At 35.4% G+C, this 22,036-nt stretch overlaps 1 protein-coding gene across 1 annotated transcript; it reads right to left on the bottom strand.

The window, feature by feature from the left end:
• Positions 1 to 5,498: 5,498 nt before the first annotated feature.
• Positions 5,499 to 6,632, bottom strand: LOC131687044 (ceramide phosphoethanolamine synthase-like). Its single transcript, XM_058971080.1, has one exon. The coding sequence runs from the start codon at positions 6,630 to 6,632 to the stop codon at positions 5,499 to 5,501; it is 1,134 nt and encodes a 377-aa protein (XP_058827063.1).
• Between the last annotated feature and the right edge of the window lie 15,404 nt (positions 6,633 to 22,036).

Raw genomic sequence — 22,036 nt, 5'->3', positions numbered from 1 at the left:
CACCTTTTTGACACTTTGGAAACACTGTGCACTGGTGGATCCTCCTGTAAATTGAAAATGTTCAAAACTATCGATTTTAAACTGCCAACTGCCAAACTTCCCCTTCAATATAAAACATTCCCGAAAAGTTGACAAAAATCCATTTTGGCACATCGTCTTACCCCCCCCCCCCCCCCCCTGATTTCTGATTTTCAACTGCCAACAATAGTTATTTATTTCTAAACAATTGAAAGTTAACCGCATCAACTTCAACTCCAATAAACGGGAAAGTAACGCAAAATGTATCGCGATAACCACCGATGAATTATCGACGATGACGATGAATCCGACGATACATTATCGTTAACGGAGTTTCCGATGACGTTGAAAGGTGGTTAACGTTATCGACGATGACGATTAATTATCGATTAACAACCCTGGGTATTACGTACTTGTTCATTTTAAAATTGAAATTTCGAACCCCTTCCGATTTTTTTCTGAATCCGCTCTGTGCCATATGAAAGGGCTTGTAAAGTCCACAAATTCCTCCGAAGATATCAAGAAACGATTTAGGCGTAATTAATAGATTGCACGATTTTTAAACCAAAAAACCACTGTGGATCGCCATGAAAATTTGAATACACGCTATTAAATGTATGTACTTTAGATATACGCCATATTTTTTTGATTTTTGGAGCTAACATAACATATATATTCCTTTAAGAGAATTGAGTTTTTCCATTAATAATGCATTGAATGAAAAACTTCAACATTTTATTCACAAAGCTTTAGTAATAAGTCGCTTGTCCGCCTATGGGTTTTTTACTCCACCTTTGATTTGATTTGACTTTCAAAATTTCTTGCAATGATGTTGTCCTACGCTAATTTGATCGATATAATATCCAAAGAGGGAGTTCTAAGAGTTATAACAAATATCTCACAATCCACCTATTAAAAGCCTTTTTTTAATATAAACTTAAACTGTTTCAGTATTCTTCTTTAATCACAAGATATAGCCTGATAATCATTTCTCATTATTTAGTAATATAAATTTCTTTCAAGGCAAAGCACAAAATCCAAAAAATTGATTGGGTGATAAAATTGTCTTCGGTCTTCACTGTATCATATCGGAAAAGTAAACATAGTGCGACTGTAGTGAAAGTGATTATATTTCGTTACAATGTGTTATGAAGTTATGAAGGTTTATCAATTTCTGATTCAAATTAAGAAAAACAAAGCTTTTTTTAATCAAAAGTTTTAAATGCCGGCTGAGAAAATATTTTCGCCTGGTTTTTTCTACATTTTTTTTATTCATCGTATATAGAGGGCACCACAATATATTTAAAGGTCCCTATGCGTTATACCAGTTAGCGGTATACGTTATTGTCGATAGAGTGTTCATCTGTGTTTCGTTTTCCACTGGTTTCTCCCGCCTATTTACGCGCGTAATGAACGTAGAAAAGACAAACGTTCAATCGAGACCTGAAGGCTCTGAAAACTGCGATTTATATCTCACTCTCTCCGAGCGAGGGAGAATGCATAAAATGTTACCGGCAGTGTTACCACAAGTGCAGATTTATCTACAAAGTGCAGATTTTTCGATTTTTATTGGTACAGGTTCTGGACGGTACCGATTACTGAGTTTTGTGAAAAGTACTAATTCATCACGTCGGAAGTAGAGTGCATTATAGAACATCATTGTACGAATAATGCGCACTACTTCCTACGTGATTCCATTATTTACAACAAGAGAAAACACGATAGGATTTTCCAGTTTTCAACTGCAGCCAGAATACACCCATTTTCTTCTACCGGTACACCGAGATAAAAAAAGTATGGAAATCCATAAGTACCATTAATGAATTTTCGCCACAAGTATCCCATATTTTTTATTTTTAGTGACCCTCTGCTCTCCCCCACACCAAAAAGCTCAATGTTGAGACTTCTGGTAATGGACATTCAATTCTCAGCTATGGTTAACGCGAAAACTTTAAGATGGCTGAAAATATTTTTATTTTAAATCAATATAGCGAGAGAGAATATTGTTGACAAAACATGTGCTTTTAGTGGGTACGCTACCCGAATGGAAATGTACAGTAACAAATCCATGATGTTCACTGTGACGGTACAGTAATTTTACAATAATTTACGGCACGTTTTGGTATTATGCTATAATACAAAAACAGTAAATTTTAACGTTTTTACAGAAAATTTTAATGTAAAATAGACTTTTACAGTAAAAAGGGGGGTGGTTATGTATCTTACCATTTAAAAAAATCTATTTTTATCCATGCATTTTTTTTTTCGAAAACGGTAAAATTTAGTGTGAATTTACTGTATCAGTTTTTTGTTGAACAGTAAAATTTATTGTTACATGAAATTTTATCGTAAATCCATTGCAAGAACTCTGCATCGAACAATGTTGCAACAGTAATTACTATAATATTTATTGTTTTATGATTGTTTGTAGGGTAAATGGTATTGTAAAATTCTATCCGGGTATCCTTTTAAAGAAGCTCAGGTTAATCTTGCTGTACACACTTGGAAAAAAAAAAATGAAAATTTCATTTGACGTAAACACCATTGTGACCTATTTTGCTGTCTAATAATTGAATTTTACATGTTTTGATACGTGAAATAAAATATTGTGTCTCTTTTGATGTAGAACTCGGTTTAATGGAGATGGAGAATTGTGAACAAAGCGCATTATTACATATTTTATTTTTTTATTCAGTTCGTTTATTTAATAAGCACAAATGCGTTAGCTTGGCGGTGCCAAATTCCTTTTTTACATTTTGAATATCTTAAAACTAAGAGGTTACAACGCACAAATATTTTTTAATATTGAGAGGAACATTTTCATTATTATATGTTCTTGAATGTAAATTTAATTTAATTGTAATGCTACTCTTATGTGCAAGCGAGATGTAAATATTTTTAAGTGTGGCTAACATTATCATACCACACCCTTACTCAATATATCTGTGTGCGACTCATAGACATCGAATGACTCGATCAATTTTTGACAACCCGGTTGACAATCAAATGACAGCTACTATTCTAGCGACTACTCGACCGAACGAACACTTTAACCAACCGTGTTCAGTTAGAGAGTGAACGTACAATATATTGTATCTGTATGATATATACTCGATGGAAGTCGGATTCCTGCAAGATTTTACGAGAGCTTCAAGAAGGATTCACGAAGAAACATTATTGTACAATCAATTAAAAACTTTAATTTTTATTCGTATGCATTCTAGTTTATATTGATTATTCAAATCAATTTTAAAATATCTTCGCCTATTTCATTCCAGATTCACGAGACGATACGATAGGGATTCAAGATATAACTGGAATGTTTATTGTTACATGAAGAAGTGCTTCCACTTTTTGACAGTCCATTTGGCTGCAATTTTTGACACTTCGCTAGTCTGTGTATAAAGTGTCTGTAGTCCGGACCACCTTGACTCTTCCCCTGGATCCGCCACTGGTCTTAGTCAATGACACATTACTCCAGAAATCAAAGATTATTTCCAGTTTTTTTGTTCGTTTAAAAATCATTCATACTGGACAGCTCCATCGGCGACTCGGCAAACACCAAAGAAAACGGATTCACAATAATGCCATGGAAGTGATAGAAGCAAGGAAGAACAGAATCCGACACTAACTTAGTGCCAGAACTAAGCTAACACCGGATTGACGCTAGCTCCAAAAACGGAGACACATTTTGCGTTCCTGAGCAAACCCCTAGGCAAACGTGGAACTCTGACAAAGCTGATGAGAACTAGTGGCATCGAAATTTGGTCTGGCTTAGAAAGCCAACGCAAAATCCACTATACTATATTTTCTGCCTTAGGAGAAAAATTTAGATGAAAAAACTCTTCCGTTATAAACCTAATGTGTGTATTTTCAAGACATATTAATCTTACATTCACAATTCATAACTATAAGGCACATAAAATATGATCTTATAACAATACGCATATATAACTAGTGTGTGCGCATACATAGTTTATACAGTTGACACATAGAAGGTATGTGTGCGCGTGATAGCATTATCATTTCTTCTTCATATGGATTTTAAGTGGTTTGAAGCAAATAGAATTAACGTTTGGATTTTTTCAGTGTGGTCAATCCAGTACTAGCTTAGTACTGGCATTAAGATTCTGATGAGACGAAGTCGCAACGCAAATTCCATAACATATTTAATATAGGTTTTGTGTCATTCACAGGCAAAAATAATTTACCTACTCTACTTCTTAGTGGCGAAAAAATGGTCTTTATCTAATTTTTTCTGGTCTGCGCACCGTGCAATCTGTATAATGTTGTTGCCCACCAGTCGCGTAGTAAAATGAGTGTAGCGCAGATGTAATCCCTGCAAGAGAAGACCATTGTGATTAGTTTACAAAAAAACAGGCGTAAGACCAATAATTTGCGAGATAGGACCATTACTAAAAGTGTACGTTGCGCTTAAGTCAGAAATCATACAGAAAATTCATTAGCCAGAACAATATGCAACATTTCGTCGAAAACCTACTTTCAACACGAATGCCATTGAGAATACCGGTGAAAAAGTTTGTCCAAGTGTCACGGATCGGTTTCTCAGCATTTCGACCCAATTCGTACGCTGCAATCTGTTGTAATGTGGTGCCAGATCGTGTTAACGAACATCTGATTTATCATTTTCCATATACATTGGGACATCTTTGTTCTGATGACATTGTATTCGAAACCTAGGATTATCATCTAAATACAGTCAAAATATAGTTCTTCGCAAGGTGTAGCTGTTTGCCACCTCTAAAGTAATTGAAATGGTGATGACCCGTAGTATAAGAACTTTCCCGTAGCTAACTCATTTCACTCCGCAGTCGGATACAACGATACTCTTTAGTATGTGAAGATAAGTAACAACGCGCGGCAGGTAAGATTGCTTGCTTTCTTTACTATAGCAGAGTAATATTTAGCTTCTGTTCTGCATGAGACGAGAAGGTAGACTGAAGTGCAGAGTGTGTTATACCCCCAACAGGCCTTCTGCCGGCCCTGGGAAACAATTTTTTTTAAACATTTTTGAATGTCTAAAGATTTTAATGAAATATGACAGCGTATCTTTATCAATAGTTTTATTTTTACTTTTATTTTAATTAGGAGAGCGTACTACAATTTCATCAATTTATTTTTATCAGTGTATCTCAATTTCGACCGAAACCCATATAAAATCTATGAACTTTCTAGTATGGAAACAACTCAGCTCTTTTTGAGCTTGACATGAAAAGTTGTAAATGATAATCATTACTGCAGAATATTTCTAAAGTATTCGGAGATGCACGGAACGATGGCGCATGATGCTATGATGGCAAACCAATTATAATTTGGTTTCATAAATTCGCACTACCATTCAAATGAAAAAACTGACCTAAAACCGATCAGAACGCTAACAGAAGGACTCTAAGTTCAAGCACTGACAAACACACATAACACTCTCTGTACTTATCACTCACATTGAATTCAAAGTATTGTCACACAGTCACCGATTTGCAGATAAATTGTTTCACCTTAAGAAAATGCATCTCGGTCACACTTATGATAACCAGCAGCATCACAAGACCCGCGTACTGTACCATGCGCAAATACTCCCACAGTTTATCACAGAAGATGCTCAGCAGCAGAAAGTGAAGAAGGGCGTGTACATTGAACATTCGCCACACCCAACATATGACGAAGAACCCGATCGACCGAAACACCGACTCCTGGTGAAGGAACTCCGTTGGAGTGACGTCCTCTCGTTCGAGCACATCCTGATAGATGGCAATATATCGGTTCCATGTGAGGCCACTCAGTACCCAAATTGCGCTGTAACACGAAACCTTCTGGACGACCTCTCTGGTAGTCGCATTCAGATTATAGTTTACGTGAGTGAATGAACTCTTAGATTTCTTCGTCGTCGGTATGATCGACTGCAGCTGCGTGTATCCTGTTCGGGGAAGATTGTTCGTCAGAAAGATAAACACTCCAATCATGAGTGCGATGACACCCAGAACATCGCAAATTGCATCGATGTAGAACCCCAGCGAACCAATATCCGATCGTTCGCCGTGGACATGTTTTTTATCTCGCGCCACGTGTCCATCCAAATCGTCCAAAAACGTTCGAAATTCAAATAGCACTACTCCAATTCTGCGATAGCTCAGTGAATCGGAAGCAATCATTCGTCCTGATGCAATAGCCACGAATACGTGGAAAATGGATATCATGTTGGGCGTTATCAGATTCCCCCTGGAAATGCCGACCAGATTGTCCGCAATAGTTACCATCGGCGCAAACAGGTAGTGATTAACATGATCCAGTATCATCGCCTTCGCGGTAACATCACAAAGTGGATTCAGATCGCAGGATACCCAGGTCACATCATCGTACCTGACAGTTGAAACCGGCTGCCCGAGTGAGATCGAAGAAGTTTCATACGATGCTACAGCTACCGGTACGGTTGGTTTCAGCACCGCACTACTATTCAGCAACCGCTTCTCATTGTCCCGGATTGGATAGTCATGGATACGAATGTACAGGTTCACATCCATCCAAATGAAGAAGATTGTTAGTAGGAAGAACAACGTCAGCATACAGTTTCTGGTTTGCGAACTACGTATGAGCATGGTGTCGTTTGATTATGATGATACGGAAACAACCCAGCTAACGTCAAAGTCTGGAACGGAAAAGAGGAAAAGAAAAACCATCATCAGTACGAGATACGCATCCTGCTTAAGAGTATTTGGAGCAATTGGGCTCTATCGATCTAAGTGGCCGTTAAAATTGAAAGTAAATAGATGAATATTCGAGGAACATGGATAGGTAAATAAATGACTAAGTGCCTCACATCATGTTTAAATCATTATTTTTTAAATGAAATATATTGTACTGACAATTGAACAGATATCAGAATAGTCGAAGGCTAGAAATATCTTTGCGTTGCGTTTTTCGTAACTGCACTTGTATAAAGTATTAGTCAATGTCCAACCACCAAAGACAATGGTTACGATACTCAGTGTGCTTTATGCTTTTGCCCTAGCCAACGCAAAGCGAACGACAAAAACAATTACTTTAATCTGTGCATTGTCTGAATAACTCCTAATTATTTTTTCGACATTATTTACTGGTTTTCCTATTGCTAGTTTGTCTTCAGTAAAAGTAATAGTTTGGTTAAGCATGTTTCTAGACATTTTCTCGACATTCACCATTGCGATATTTATGGTCGGGCGCCCAGATACTTCCAAAATCTTGAATCGTGTGTCAATTCCAATTCAATTTCAAATCGAATCACTAACCCTAATAACTAGGGATTACCAAGAGTTATACATTGAATAAGGATTCGTTTTCCCAAGTATAATAATCATCTACTGATTCTCTGTACAATTTCAGCTGGTTTCGATCAATAAGGGATCATCCATAAATGACGTAGCATTATATGGGGGAGGGGGGAGTTTTGCATTTTGTGATGATGTGTGACCACGAGGGCGTGTCAGGCTACGTAGCTTTGTTAAAGGGGAATAACTAACATCGTTTTTAATTTTTTTTTTAAATTACGATGAAAGGGGGCGGGGAGAGTTACCGTCAAGCTACGTAATTACCGGGGGGTATTTAGAGGTTTGTGACGAAATGCTACGAGGGGGGAGAGGGCGTTAAAATTACTCAAAAATGCTACGTCATTTATGGACGGTCCCTAACGGAATCGCACAAGCTCAAGAAAAGGCGTTGTTCCAATCGGCCTATCGTCCTCAGGAGGAGAATTTTTTTCAGCTGAGTTTAATCTTTGCTGTACTCTGGTGGAGGACAATCCCTTTTCAAAATTTGCTTTATAAGAAGACTTTTACTTCAATTTGCGCAACAGGTGCATTAAGTCATTTTATGTGGTTTGACTAGAATTAAAGATTTATTCTGCTCACTAATCCGCAAATGTTTTCTATGTTAGAAGCACAGACCAATGCGAAAAATCAATAAAATGATTGTTTCCAAAACCTATTATCCCTAATATGAAAAGTTATTATGGAATTATAACAGCCCCTATTATTGAACTGCTATTCAAAAATAGAAACATGCATTTGAATAAGAACTTTAACAAAATTATTTATTCCCAATCATGTTTCTTCACTAATATATGCATCTTGGGAAGCATTTGCCTGGTTACTGCTTCGTGAAGTTGGCAAAATTAGCCTGAAGAAGCCCTTTTTGCGCGAGTCTCTTCGGTGTTTTTTTTTGATGCATCAGGAATCAGAAATCAGTAGCAAATGGCTCAAAAGGCACGTTCCCCTTCTTGATTGGAAAACTGTGCCTTGCCGTGGTTTGTTTTTTCAACATTTCATGATGGAAAGGATTAACGACACAGAGAACGTAGACAATACGGAATTATTCTTCACTCTCAAGGAAATAAAAGATAATTAACAAGCATTGTTGTATGCAGTAAAGTAGCAATGGCCTAACAATTGTTTTGGTTAAATGATTGTTGTATTCCGCTGAATGTACTTGGGTTTAATCCCCAAGATTTACCGAAAGGCCGTTTACATTGGCCGAAGGCCATGCAAGCATTCTGAAATCGATGTGAGCTGTCTAATTAAGTTTTGAGTCAAGAATTATCCCAACGTACTTAACTTGATCTGCAACACTAATTTCAGAGTATAAAAACTGCAACGGACGGCTTTGGTTGTAATCCTTCCTTGTGTGATATTGATGTTTTATTGTGATTAACTGATAGCCCAACAGGAAGACACTATTGCTCCATAACATGTAGTGCTTGTTGCATCAAATTAAAACGTTCATTAATGCAAATACCATTGATCAATATATGATAATCATCGGCGAAACCATATGTCGGAAACCCAAGTTCATTAGGTTTCTTCAACAAGCCATTGGCAAAAAGGTTTCATAATGGTGACAGCACACCACCTTGAGGACATTCACGGACACTCAGTTTCCTTATTTCTACTTGTCTCAACAATAAACACAGATGTCGGTTGCTAAGTATTGCGAAGTCGATTGAACGTTCCACTGATTTTAGAAGGAAGGAGGATCGGTTAAAACTCTTTGCCTCCTTTGCAGTTGAGTGCTATATCTTCGTCAGACGATTATTCACCAGTAGCAGTTCTAATAGAACTGACATGAAAGTCTTTCGATTTCTGAAGTAACTTATTTGATCTTCTAGTCTCGTTGAGACATGAGACATTGTTGCAATGCCTTTTCCAACTACTTCGCTCAGAAGAACGAAGGACATTTCTGTATGCTTTGCAAGCCAACTTAAATACCACTGACCCGTCACTGTGTCTGCGATTCCAAGCGCTTCCACATAACTTTTTTACAAACAAGTCGAACAAGTTCAGTATTCAAGGTGTTCCTCCAAAAGCACGCATAACTCGAAGCGAACAAGCCTCTCGGTATGCTGCTACTATGAGTGCTTTTGTTTTATCGACGACTTCATCCAAGTCACTTGGTGTCGTCGGAAGGTACCCATAAAACCTATTCGCAAAGCCCTCTTCGTAGAGGTCCCATTTCGTAGATTTGGGATTACGATATGTGATGATATCTAACGAAAAGTTTAAACGATCAAAGACGATGTACATATGATCAGATAACGGCGGACCGTGCCCATTTTGGTAAGAGCCAGTTTCCTAACTCATCCGTAATACCGTCAGAGCAGAGAGTTACATCTGACACCTCTTCTCTGCTAGCACGTGCAAATTTCGGGCTATTTTCTATATTAAGTATGTGCAAATTCGTACTACTTACGTATTTCAGTGCCTCTCAAGTTGATATCTGAGCTGCCCCAAACTATGTGGTGGGCATTCGCTTCACTGCCGATTATGAGAAGAAACTCATTTATGCCACAGTGTGATACAACTCTTTTGAAATCATCAGAAGGTTCATTATGTGGCAAATATGCCGAACAATAGACGTATTTTTTGTTTATGTTATCAACAGCCATATTGACCGTGACAACATAAATGTCGCGAGTTGTGAGGTCGGATATAAGACATGCGTAATCAACACGATTCACAAGTATATATGCACGTAACATTTCACGTGAATTTGTCATGCCATTTTTGTTGAAAGCTACGAATACGGGGTAAAGTAGCTTTTCAATATAGAAGGTTCCTTCGTGGAAATTTAGCTCTTAAACCAAAGCTAAGGAAGCTTTTCCTTTTTGCACAAGGCGTGATAGATTCATAGTTGCTATTCATTTATGTTGAAGATTAATTTGTGCTACTTTAACCGTACTCGATCACAGCACTACACATGTTATCACAGCACTTGTTGTACAGCAACTACAAGATACCAAACACGTTGGCTTATATTCGCCTATAGCGAGTACCGAAATGGGTATTAGAGAATCCCACGATTTGCGATGAAACAAACGTCCACTGTGTCAGAGATTCGCGTAACACAGCAAGGATACGGCCTACGTATATTCGCGTCTTCAGCAAAGTTGTTCAAAAGTAAATGGCCGTTTCTTTAGTTCGGTATACTGCTGCCATGTGGCGCATTATAAAATTTTTCAATCAATTGATCCTGACTACCTAGAACGTTTGATAGTTCAGATAAGTTTTTTACAATACAAATACCGTGTGGATAGCGATTTGTTAATTTGGAACTCTGTCACCACGGAGCGCTAATGCACATATGAAAAATGAACTTTTGAAATTGTTAAATCCAGTATTTCACACATCATTCCTAACATAGACTATGCTAAAAACCTCGAGAGCAACCAGCTCAATCACTCGATCTAAATCCCATAGAGCTTCTTTGGGATGCATTGTATTTTGAAGTATTAACTATGCTACTACTCAACCATAAGTATTTTCGCAGTATTTACAAGAATGTCTGTGCAATTCAATTGAGGAAGCTTGAAAAACTCGTAGGACAACGCTGTACAAGGCAGTTATCAATTCTGATGTAAGGGACGGTGGGGAGTTGTGAACTATGGGGAGTTTTGAACACCGCTAAGCTATAAATGATAATAATTGGGTAACTACTGTTAAATGTTTCTACCGTCATGATATCACTTTCTCATTAGCAATTTTATGCGAAGAACGGGATTCTTCCACAATTTTAATCGCCCCGTGCCGTAACTGTGAATTCAGGTGATTTGGCGTGAATGAATTATCACTTATCCATTGCGAATCAGATCACTTTTCTAACTACTCTTTAGTTTAGAAACTTATCGTCTATAATCCCATCATCCTATAATATTGATTATTTTAAATTGTTTCAACCCGTGGATGTATTAAGGAGCGCTCTAAAAATATCAGTTGAAATATAGCAAATCGACCAATGTGTATGGTAGTTAACCCCCGAAAACAAAGCTATGTTCAGAACTCCCCACCGTCCCCTAACTACTTTGAGGAAATATTTCAATATGAATACACCACGGAGAAAACAAATTTGGCCTATTCAGAATTTATATAAGATCTTTTTCACTATATTTTCAGGTTAATCTAACCTTTTTGCGAGACATGAATTGGATGTTCTAGTGATTTCAAGATTTTCAGATTTGATTCACTTTATTATCTAGGAAAATAAAATTTCACATTAAAATTTTTTCACAAACACACAAGCATCATGTAGTGACAGAATCAGACATAATAGAGTATTCATTATCACAATACATTGTATTGCTTGTACACTACTACAACGTCTTTCTGCTTTGCTAAAGAAGCGAGTTTCAATAAACAATTCGATTCTAAAATGCATGATTTCACATATACACTAGCACCACAAAATGCACAATATTAAAATGATTGTTAATTAAATGGCCATAATCTGATGAACTATTCTGCTGAAGACACAAACTTTGTAGATCTTTATTGAGTCGAAATAAAACAAGTTAAAGATGCACAACTTAATATGCCTACTAGTACTACGTAATGACTAAGTTTCGAACCAAACATACCACCACGGCTTTCGCGTTATAGCAAATTCGCTGAGAACACGAACATTCAGGGGGGTCGCGATCATAAAATAAAAGAAAATAAAATTCCCAATAATAAATAAACATCACTTCGCTGAAAATGCCGACTTTCTAGGCAGCCAGGATCAATTGATAATTCAAGTTCAAAATCCAATATTTCGTATGTATGTACACTAGCGCTACTTAATGACAGAATTCCAAATCAAACAGATTATGTGTTTATACATAACTTCACAAAGAGGGCGAATCTTCTAGAAAATCAGGATCAGGATATTTTTTTCCATACACACATATCTTCAGGATGTTTCACGTTCTACAGTAATTCATATGCAATTCCATTTCCTCACAACACATATACACATCGGTTGTATGTACATTGTACAAAACAAATCAAACCTGTCAGCATCGTTTATATCTGGCCATTCAAAACATGGTCGGTACAAACTCATAGCAACTGCATATGATATTTCAAAAATAACATTCGGCTTTATTCTTTTATTTGCTAGTTTTTTCATCAATCACAAAACGTAACAAATGCAACGCACTGAAGTTTGTTTTTTTAAAACCGAGCGAAACATTCCGAATACCACATGAAAACCGTTGATAACACTCGCCCATTCCACCCAAACTTGCCTCCAAAGACGCACTCGATAGAAAAAGGTACGAGTTTTCCGTACGAGAGAATGTAAACCACTGATCGCCCTGGGAGTTGGTGACCACCGTTTTCACTCAAAACACAATCCGAAACCAGCGGTCCGGCACTGATAAGACTCTTGTCGATCGCCTTAACCAGTTGATCAGTACACAGGAGTGTTACTGCGTGTTGCAAGCGGGCAGTTAAAACGTTATAAAATGTTGCCTTATGATCCGAAGTCGCCGTAACGATTGTGTTTACCGTAAAGCTTGGTAGGACCCTTTAAACAACATTTAATACCCATTGAGTATACGACGAATACGACGAATACGCGCGAAATCGATATTTTTTCGAGAAACCGTGCAAAGAATCCTCATTATTTTGGTAACACGCGAAAAGGAGATTTTAATGAAAGGCATGACCAAATTAGTTGACGTTCAATGGTACTGTACCATTTGAATGCCCATGGAGGCCCGCCAATGTGTTAGAAGGAAAAATAAATCAACTTTTCCGGAATCACTGCAGGGCTTGGAAAGTTAAGCAATGAATATGAGCATGGGAGTTTCACGGCTTGTGGGCTTTTTTATTTCTTTAGGCTCAGTGCATTTGGATATGCGCAAGCTGAATGCTGGGTCTTCGTGAGGCAACAACGACGTGATGTTTTATGGGTTACAGATAACACAGAATTAATAAAAGTATCATTTATAAAGCAAATAAAACGTTGCATAATAATGCATACACTACCGGTCAAAAGTTTAAGTTCACCCTACAATGTTAATGTAATATTAAGAATGATATAGTTACTTCATAAATTGTAACTAATTATTATTATTTACAATTATTTTTCGACCCATTTGTCTACGATTGATACATAAAATATGTAGTTTTTTCACTTTTCAATAATGAGATGATAATCTTCGAATTAGGTCTATTTGAATAGATATTTTTCTTCGACAGTTACGATTTTCAATATAACTTTCTACTTGTCTTTTAATAAATTTAATTTGAAATATAATTTTTGGAGTGAGCTCTTACTGTACTAAGATGTTACGCGTATTATGTACTCGATGCATCGAAAGAATTCAACCTAGCATAACAAGTTTGTTTGTGATCTACGCGTCACCCAAAGGCGTAAAACTCCCTCATACACTTTGACCAGTAGCGTGTAGCAACATTATATAGTCAAGACACACGCGCTTGACAAAGTCTAATGAGAAAGCCACTCAAAAGAATAGCAGGTGAACTTGAACTTTTGACCGATAGTGTATATTTATTTCAAACCAAGTTATTTGACTTAAAACCATAATTAGCCGTTTTCCAAAAGCGTAACTAGTATTGAGTTAACACACGATTTTTTTCAATTTACCTCCAATATTAAACCACGAAAATTTATATAAGGTGATGTGCCTATTATGGATGTAGAGTAGACTGGTTCAATTTCTGAATTTTAGCTCCACCAAGCTCTACTGATTCCTTTTATGGCCTTTAGTAATTGTGCAAATTTTGGTACCGATCGGTTGTGTCTATGGACCGTCCAAAATTTTTAAAGTTTATATGGAAGTTTGTATGGAAAATCGGTTAACATTAAAAATAAATTCTTAAAAAATCACCTCATCAATCAATTAATCAGAACACTATTTATTTCTAAAGGTATTCTTCTACTGAACACATTCGGGGAACATTGTAAGTTTATGAAAATTCACTGAGAAAAGTTATTAACTAAAGGAGCAGCATGACTTCAAAACTAGTAGATTTTATTATTAATAATAGCAACCCTGTTTGAATAGCTCCATCGTTATACAAGTGCAAACTAGACTTGCCATCCACCGTTCGCGTATGGCAGATGCAGCTATTTAAACAGGGTTGCTATGATTAATAATAAAATACACTTGTTTTGAAGTCATGCTGTTTCTTCAGTTAATGACTTTTCTCAGTGAATTTTGATAAACTTACAATGTTCCCCGAATGTGTTCAGTACAAGAATACCTTTAGAAATAAATAGTGTTCTGATTAATTGATTGATGAGGTGATTTTTTAAGAATTTATTTTCAATGTTAACCGTTTTTCCATACAAACTTCCATATAAGCTTTGAAATTTTTGGAGGGTCCGTAGACACAACCGATCGGTACCAAAATTTGCACAATTACTAAGGGCCATTTAAGGAATCAGTACAGCCTGGTGTAGCTAGAAGTCAAAAATTGAACCAGTCTAATGTAAAGCCTATTGCGACCCTATTTCGCGACTCCTGGTTTTGAACCAAACATATGATATAATGACAATATCTATGTAGCTGAAAGGTGTTCAAGAATAAGTAAAAGTTAAATTCTTTATTAATTTTCCACATATTTATTCAGAACTATCGACTAAATCTAACTTTTGGTTAAAATAAATTCACCTTTTTGCAATGGCTGCCAATTCGCCATTGATTGATTCACATGGTGAATCTAACGACGCGGAACCCCCTGGATAAAGACTCGACACGTCTATCGTTTGTTTACCTTTGTCTGTCAGTGCCATTCCAATCGAGCACGAGATCTGTCAATGGCCCTCGTTTCAGAAGGATTCGAAGTGATCTTCTTCGGATTGAGTACTTTTGACAAGTCTCGTGCTCGATTGGAATGACACTTACAGATAAATAATAAGAATAATTTCTTATTATTTCTCAATAAATGTCATTCCAATCCGCAATTTGAAGTACAGTGGCGGATTTTCGGAATTTGCGGATCATTCATGAATGAATCAAATAGTTGGCCTTAACCCCCGGAAGTTGCGCAAACGGCTCACTAAACGAGCAGCCGCAGCTGCCACAAGACGATTTCGCTAGATTTTCAGAGCAGCGTGCACTCAGTGGACTAGCGCGACTGTCGGAAGGTTAATTTTAAAATTTTAAATTGCATGTTTAATCACAATATGTACATTAAATTATATTTTTAAATTAAATTATGCAATAATTGTTGTACGGGGATGTAACCGACTTCCACATATACTCACTTAACTCAGCTAGGAATTTTGCGGAACAATCGAGTAAACAATTAATTTTAAAACTGATATAACGGCAAAGTAGATTTTGATTGCTAAATTTCAACGAAATAGTTTTCGAGTTTCAGCAACCATTGAGAATTCAATAAAAATACATTAGGTGCTGAAATTCGACAATAATTATTATAAACTGAGATTGTTTCATCGATCCGACTTTTCTGTCTTTTTTGTTTTTTTTATACGATAATTTTTTTTTAATTTTTGAACCTTCAAATTTAAAAGTTTTAAAATTTTAGAGATTTGAAAGCCCAAAGTTTTGAAACTTAAATGCTTTAAAATCAAATTTACAAAGACTTAATTTATTTTTTTTGAATTCATGAATTTTTTTTTTTTTGATCTTCGATCACTAAAATTTCAATTTTTTGTAATCCTAAATTTTTAAATTGAGAAGAAAATGAACTTTAAAATCTTTGAATCTAAAAGTTTTTGAATGTTTAATCCTTTAAACCTCATGCTTTTAAACTTTTCAAATTTTTAAATTTTAACTTCGTGAGCTCCCAAATATATCTGTTCTTGAATTTTCAAATTTTTATCCATCATATTTTTAAATTTTGATATTTTTAGATTTTTTAAATAAATAATTTAAAATTTAAAATTAAATTTTTAAACTTCCGAATAAACCTGTAAAAATCTTTTAACTCTTAATTTTTGCTTAGATTTTTATATTTTTAATTTTTTAAATTTTTGGATTCCAAATTTTTAATTTTTCAAATTTTTGAATCCTTAGATTTCATTTTTTTTAATTTTATATTTTTAAATTTTTAATTTTTCATATCTTTAAATTTTTTACCTTTTGAACTTTGGAATGTTTTTATTTTTGAAGTTTTAAAAAACATTTTTTTTAAATTTCTTAGTTTTTGGATTTTTGAAGCATTCAATTTTAAAAACTTTTAAAATTTAATTATAATATTATTCTTGAAATTTTGAAGCACTTTGATTATTAAATTCGTGAAAATTTGGAATTTGACTTTTTAATACTATTTTAACCTTGGGGTCACTCGCCTCTTTTTTCGCGATAGAAAATTCTTTTTAGAAAACTCTCTAACTCTATGTGCGGGATTGGTAATTGAACCCAGATGAGCTACGAACAAGGCGAACGATTTATCAACTACAAGTTGCCCTCCCATTTGAACTTGACTGATGCTTCCTTAAATTTTTGTGTTGTTTATCCTCATTTTTCCAGTTCATGTTTTAATAAATTTTTGATGCTTGCATTTTTAATCTTGATTGTTTTTTTTTTGGAATTAGTTAGTTAGTTAGTTGGAATTTTTCGATCATTTAATTTTTAATTTTTAAGTTTCCAATTATTGATTTTTTTAAATGTTCTGTTTTAAAGATTTCAGGAACAAGGTGCGCAGAACTAAATATGCGTCTGGTCGAATTTCCCCGGCTTCAGTTGATTGAGAAACTAGATTTCTTCCAACATCCAGCGGCGAATGTGGAAAATTTTCAGCCAGGCATTCGAAAAACAAAAGTTATTCATACATATTGTTAATAGATTTAAAAAAATCTCGAAAAGTCCTTAATGGGAAAAAATCAAGCAATTTAACTTGCGGATTTTTACGTCAGCCAGAGATATTACATTTACGGATTCTCAAAAAAAATAATGGCAACGCTACAGTCAATGCTTGCATTCCAAACCAGCAACATAATGATTGTACCGTCCGGACAGTACAATAAGCGGTACACGCTATGACATTCCTGCAACCCGCACACAGTTAAAGCTTAGTGTGCAGTTCTTGCGAAATGAGTTCGCGAAATATTTTTTTTCCATGTGGAATTTGGGAATTTTTACATTTGCTCACGAAAATTTGACAGACTAATCTCTACGCGTTTGCTGTCAGATGTCGCTTCTTTGATTTGGAAGTTGACACAACAGCTAACAAAGATATTAATCAATTTACTTAAAGTTCGATTTAATTCTGGATCAATTTTTAATGCATTATTTTTTATTTGGATTTAAATATGTGTGTAATATGTTACCATTGCACAACTATTGGCCATTTATGAAGCCACGAGGGAAGTGACCCACTCCGCGTAAATTGTAGCGCTCATCCAAAATAACAATTAAGGTTTTATGGTGCTCTTGAGATACCTCTTAAAACTTAGATTGCACTTGTAGTGTGCTATAAAACTTAAAATGTTACTTGGGATTCATAACGCATACGGATGTTCCGGAAAAGTCAATGTCAACAATCTAAAACTTAAATTTAATTTAAAACAACCGTTTTAAAGACGAAAAATAAACTTTTTTAATGTATTTTGATCATAGAGAAGCTTTCAATAAAAAAGTTTTCCAAACAACACCTTTTGACACATTTTTATAATTCATACTATTTGCAGTCCAATATAATTTTTTTTTGAATATGATTTTAAATGCATTATGAATTAAAATGCTCATAACAAAAAAAAATGAAATGTGGTAATTTTCGAGATATTTTTAATTTTGTTGTAAGAAAACAATTATTTTATTTCATTACGACCTTTTCATAAGTTATCAACAACAATGAGGTTTTAAAAAGCCCATTTCCTGTAACTTTCCCTTTGACATCAAGGCGATATTGTAAACCGTTAAAAAGCTATACAAAAACAGTCAACATATGATTGAACTATATAGAATATGCACTGAAAATTCTCACAATTTAACATCTTCCAAAAAACCGAAAATTTATGTTGACCCTTGTGTGTCCAACAACAAAACACCACTGGCTCCCGGTAATCCGGATATTCAAACAGATGTTATAGTACGAGGATATGATTTGTAAATTTTAATGAAATCCCAGCAAAATGGATATCAAAATTATTGCAATTGTCTCAGAAGTCTTATTGATCGTTACGGAACCATATCACAATTTGACCTCGAATTTCTGTTTCGGGATAGAATCATCAAGTGGTCCCATGACCACGAAGCACTCTGAGGTAATTCCAAAAATTTTGATACACTTTTTTCATTGAAATCCACAAACAGCTTCCATTTGTCGAATTTGTACAAACTGTTTGAAATAGATATCCTTCTCTAAAAATATTATTACTTTTTTTTAAATATGCAAAAAGAAAAAAATCGGATTTTTATGAAAAAAATCCTATGCCTTCCCTTTCATGCACAACTTTTTTCAAGGGCACGTAGGGTTTAAAAACAAATTTTTGCTTGAAGACGGTGGGGTCAAGAAACACAAAAAGCCCTTTTTCATAAAGATAGGTGCTTCCCCCCGCTGTGCTAGAAGCTGCACGATTTTTACCTTCCAATGCTCAATACAATTCTCTTAGAATATTTACAATATTCCAATCGCGTGGAAATCGCAGCCAACGACAACCTAAATTGATAAGTTTTATCAGTTTTCAATAATATTGCAACATAACGAAGATATATGAAAAATTCATTTTCCGTCGTCAACGTAAACTGTCCCTGGCAGCACTGCCCCATCGGAATCCAATCAGTCTAATTGCAATAACTTCAGTTCGAGAGCTGATAATTGTAACCGTTAATACTCAAATGAAAGGTAATAATCACATTTATTAGCGTTACATGTTTTTGTGAGAAAATTTTGCCTCAATCAAAAGTTATAGCTGTTTAAAAACGTTGTTGTCCACAAACAACATGGTCATGTATGGCTTAATACCGGAACTTGTTGATTGCATGACAATTCTATATGGTCGGTGTTGAATCAGTGCAAAATAATTTAACAGATCGCAAAAATTAAGATAACACAATCCAGCTCAGTTTTACGAAGAGCGCAGTAAAAATACTGGTCGCTGGGATCTCAGCTCTTCAGATCTCGGTAAAAGACCCAAAAAATTGATATTCGGCAAAAGAATAAGAACAATTTTATCAGCTACATTTCTTTTGTTAGTTTGGTAAAATGTCACTGGAAATCAAAATTCACACTTTTTCGATCCGATTTAGTGTCGGCTACGAAAAGCTGTAAATAGTGCTTAAGCAAGTATTACGGTATAAATTTGTTTTGAGGAATAATAAAAATATAAAAAGAAGAAATGTTTTCCTTTTAATTCCACCAGGTATGGAAAGGAAAACATTTTTTCTTTTTATATTTTTATGTTTCAGAATTCTACTGAGACGCTCAAAGAGAAACTATTTTCGTTTTGTGTGTTAACGTTTTCAGGGCTTCAAATTTTAAACGCATTTTTTTCGATATTAAAATGTTACATAGTCCGATGTGACCAAGCACTAGAAAAACTCTAGTAAGAGAACTGCGGAGATAAAAACAGCATTTTTGGCAACGTATGCCCCGGCATTGTATGGCAACACGTCCAATGTTATAAGGATAGGCAATGTTCGATTGGATTCGTTTTTTGACAGCTAAACGCGAATCCAATCGATCCAAAATGGAGTCTCCGCAGTTCTCTTTCTAGAGTTTTTCTACTAAACACTGATCATATAACAAAGGCAAAAAAATCTAATAAAATTTTTATTCAAAACTAAACCGCTGTCTTGCTAGAACATCCGGCAAGATTTCTTGTTTTCCGGCACCCTGCATGACTGACACGGCCAATATGGTATTATGTCATATGGTAGGAAGGCTACTCCTGCACTCTTTCTTTCAGCTACTTCAGCAAAAGCTGATACTTAGTAATCAGACAACGCCGGTTTATGAACTGAAAAGCATTAGTTGTCTCATGAAATACGATAGTAACTTGTGGACACTAGCTTATCTCATCGTTTGACGACTCACGCAATAAAGTATGTCAATCAATTCAATCTCGGCTAGGGTTGGTACCGTTTTCTTTTTATTTAGTCTTGTAATTGAGGTTTTTTTGCAGTTACAAAACGAAAGATGCTCACCGTAACTAGTATTGATCGGTGAATGTAACGAAGCGTATACACTATGTAGCAGACACCGTCGTGATACATATTTTGTGGTTCATGAAGCATTCGGTCGAGCGGATTAAGCATGCGTGCAGAAAGGCTCTCTTCTCATGTTTGCGTACTACGTGTCATTCTGAAATCAAAAATCTATCACGTCATAGTGGAAGAAATCAAAGGAAAAACTGTCACACAATGGCATTTTCACGCAATGACACTTAGAAGACGACGGAATTATTAAAAGAAAGCGTACAAATGATCAATGAAGATCAATTGTACGAGAAAGCCTTTTCTATAAACAATGTTCAGTGTATTGTATTTGAATAACTGTATGAGATCAGAAGAAGTTCTTAGAATCTTTTTGAAAAATCTAAAACAATATCAGAAACTCAACCGTTTCACTATGTTCATACGAAAGAAGATTTCCAATAAAAAATGAAACTCTTTTCTTCCAGACCAACTGTTCAAATATTTTTTGTTAATTTGCAGTTAAATTAAAATACAAATATAAATAGTAAAATAAATTGCAAATGTTCGAAGAGCTAAATAATCAATTCCACGAAAAATCTGTGTGCGCGACAATGACTAAATCAATTCCTTTGAATTTAAGTTTTAATATTTTTACAAATACGACGATTTCGTTTCCATAAACGCACCGCGAGATATATAATATGATTGTAATACAAGCGTATGTATTACAAAAATGCATCAAGTTTCTAGTATTATATACCACTACTCTATGTTTACTTTCAACCCATTCGGGCAAGAAGGGTGACGCCGGCCTTGTCGTTAGTACTTTATTGAAGAATTGCGAATTCTAACGAATTCTAAGGAAATGGGGTAAAATATTTTCCCTATACACAGCCATTTTCCGGCGAATTACATCGAATAGTATTGAGACTCTCCAGAGCTCATTGCATTTCGGAGCGGTTGCATGGCCTTTCATTATAGGGGAAGGTGGGGTAAGTATTTCACATCCTGTTGTCTAACATATCAAAGACCGGTAATGTTACTGCAGCCAACAATTATTGATCGAAAAGTTTGTGTTCATGATGATTATGACGTTTCTTGCAATTACGTGTTACAGTAGTATACTTTGAAACGATAGAAACATATCCTAAATACATTATGTGCTTAACTTTTACAAAAAAAAAATAAAGAATCCTTATGGAAGATTCTGGTTTGTTTTATCCCGCCGGGTTCTCAAACATCGTCTTCTGCTAAAAGAAAAGTAAACAAGATAATAAATCTCCTAAGTTCGAAAAGTCGCTTTTCATGACGTTCCATACATTTTTGGATGTAGGAAATACCAAAAAAATAATATTGCGAGTGAGCGAACAAGACGCAGATTTTAAGGGTTCACTAGTTACACTACAGAGAACAGACATCCATGATCTAACAAAAATATTTAAAAAACGTGTGAAAACATTTAAATTAATATACGATAAACACTAGTGCCGCCACATCAACTTATCCCAACTATCCGTCAAATCCATTCCGGAACCGGTTTGAAAACCTGAATGGATTCAGTATGGAATCTTGCTCAAAGAAAACAACCGATTCCGACTCTATCGGTTGATGCGTTTAAGCTGGAATTCATACTGGAAG

The sequence above is a fragment of the Topomyia yanbarensis genome, chromosome 3, assembly GCF_030247195.1.
Source record: "Topomyia yanbarensis strain Yona2022 chromosome 3, ASM3024719v1, whole genome shotgun sequence".
NCBI lineage: Eukaryota > Metazoa > Arthropoda > Insecta > Diptera > Culicidae > Topomyia > Topomyia yanbarensis.
Note: the sequence above shows the minus strand (reverse complement) of the source record. Positions and strands in the feature narration are given on the sequence as shown.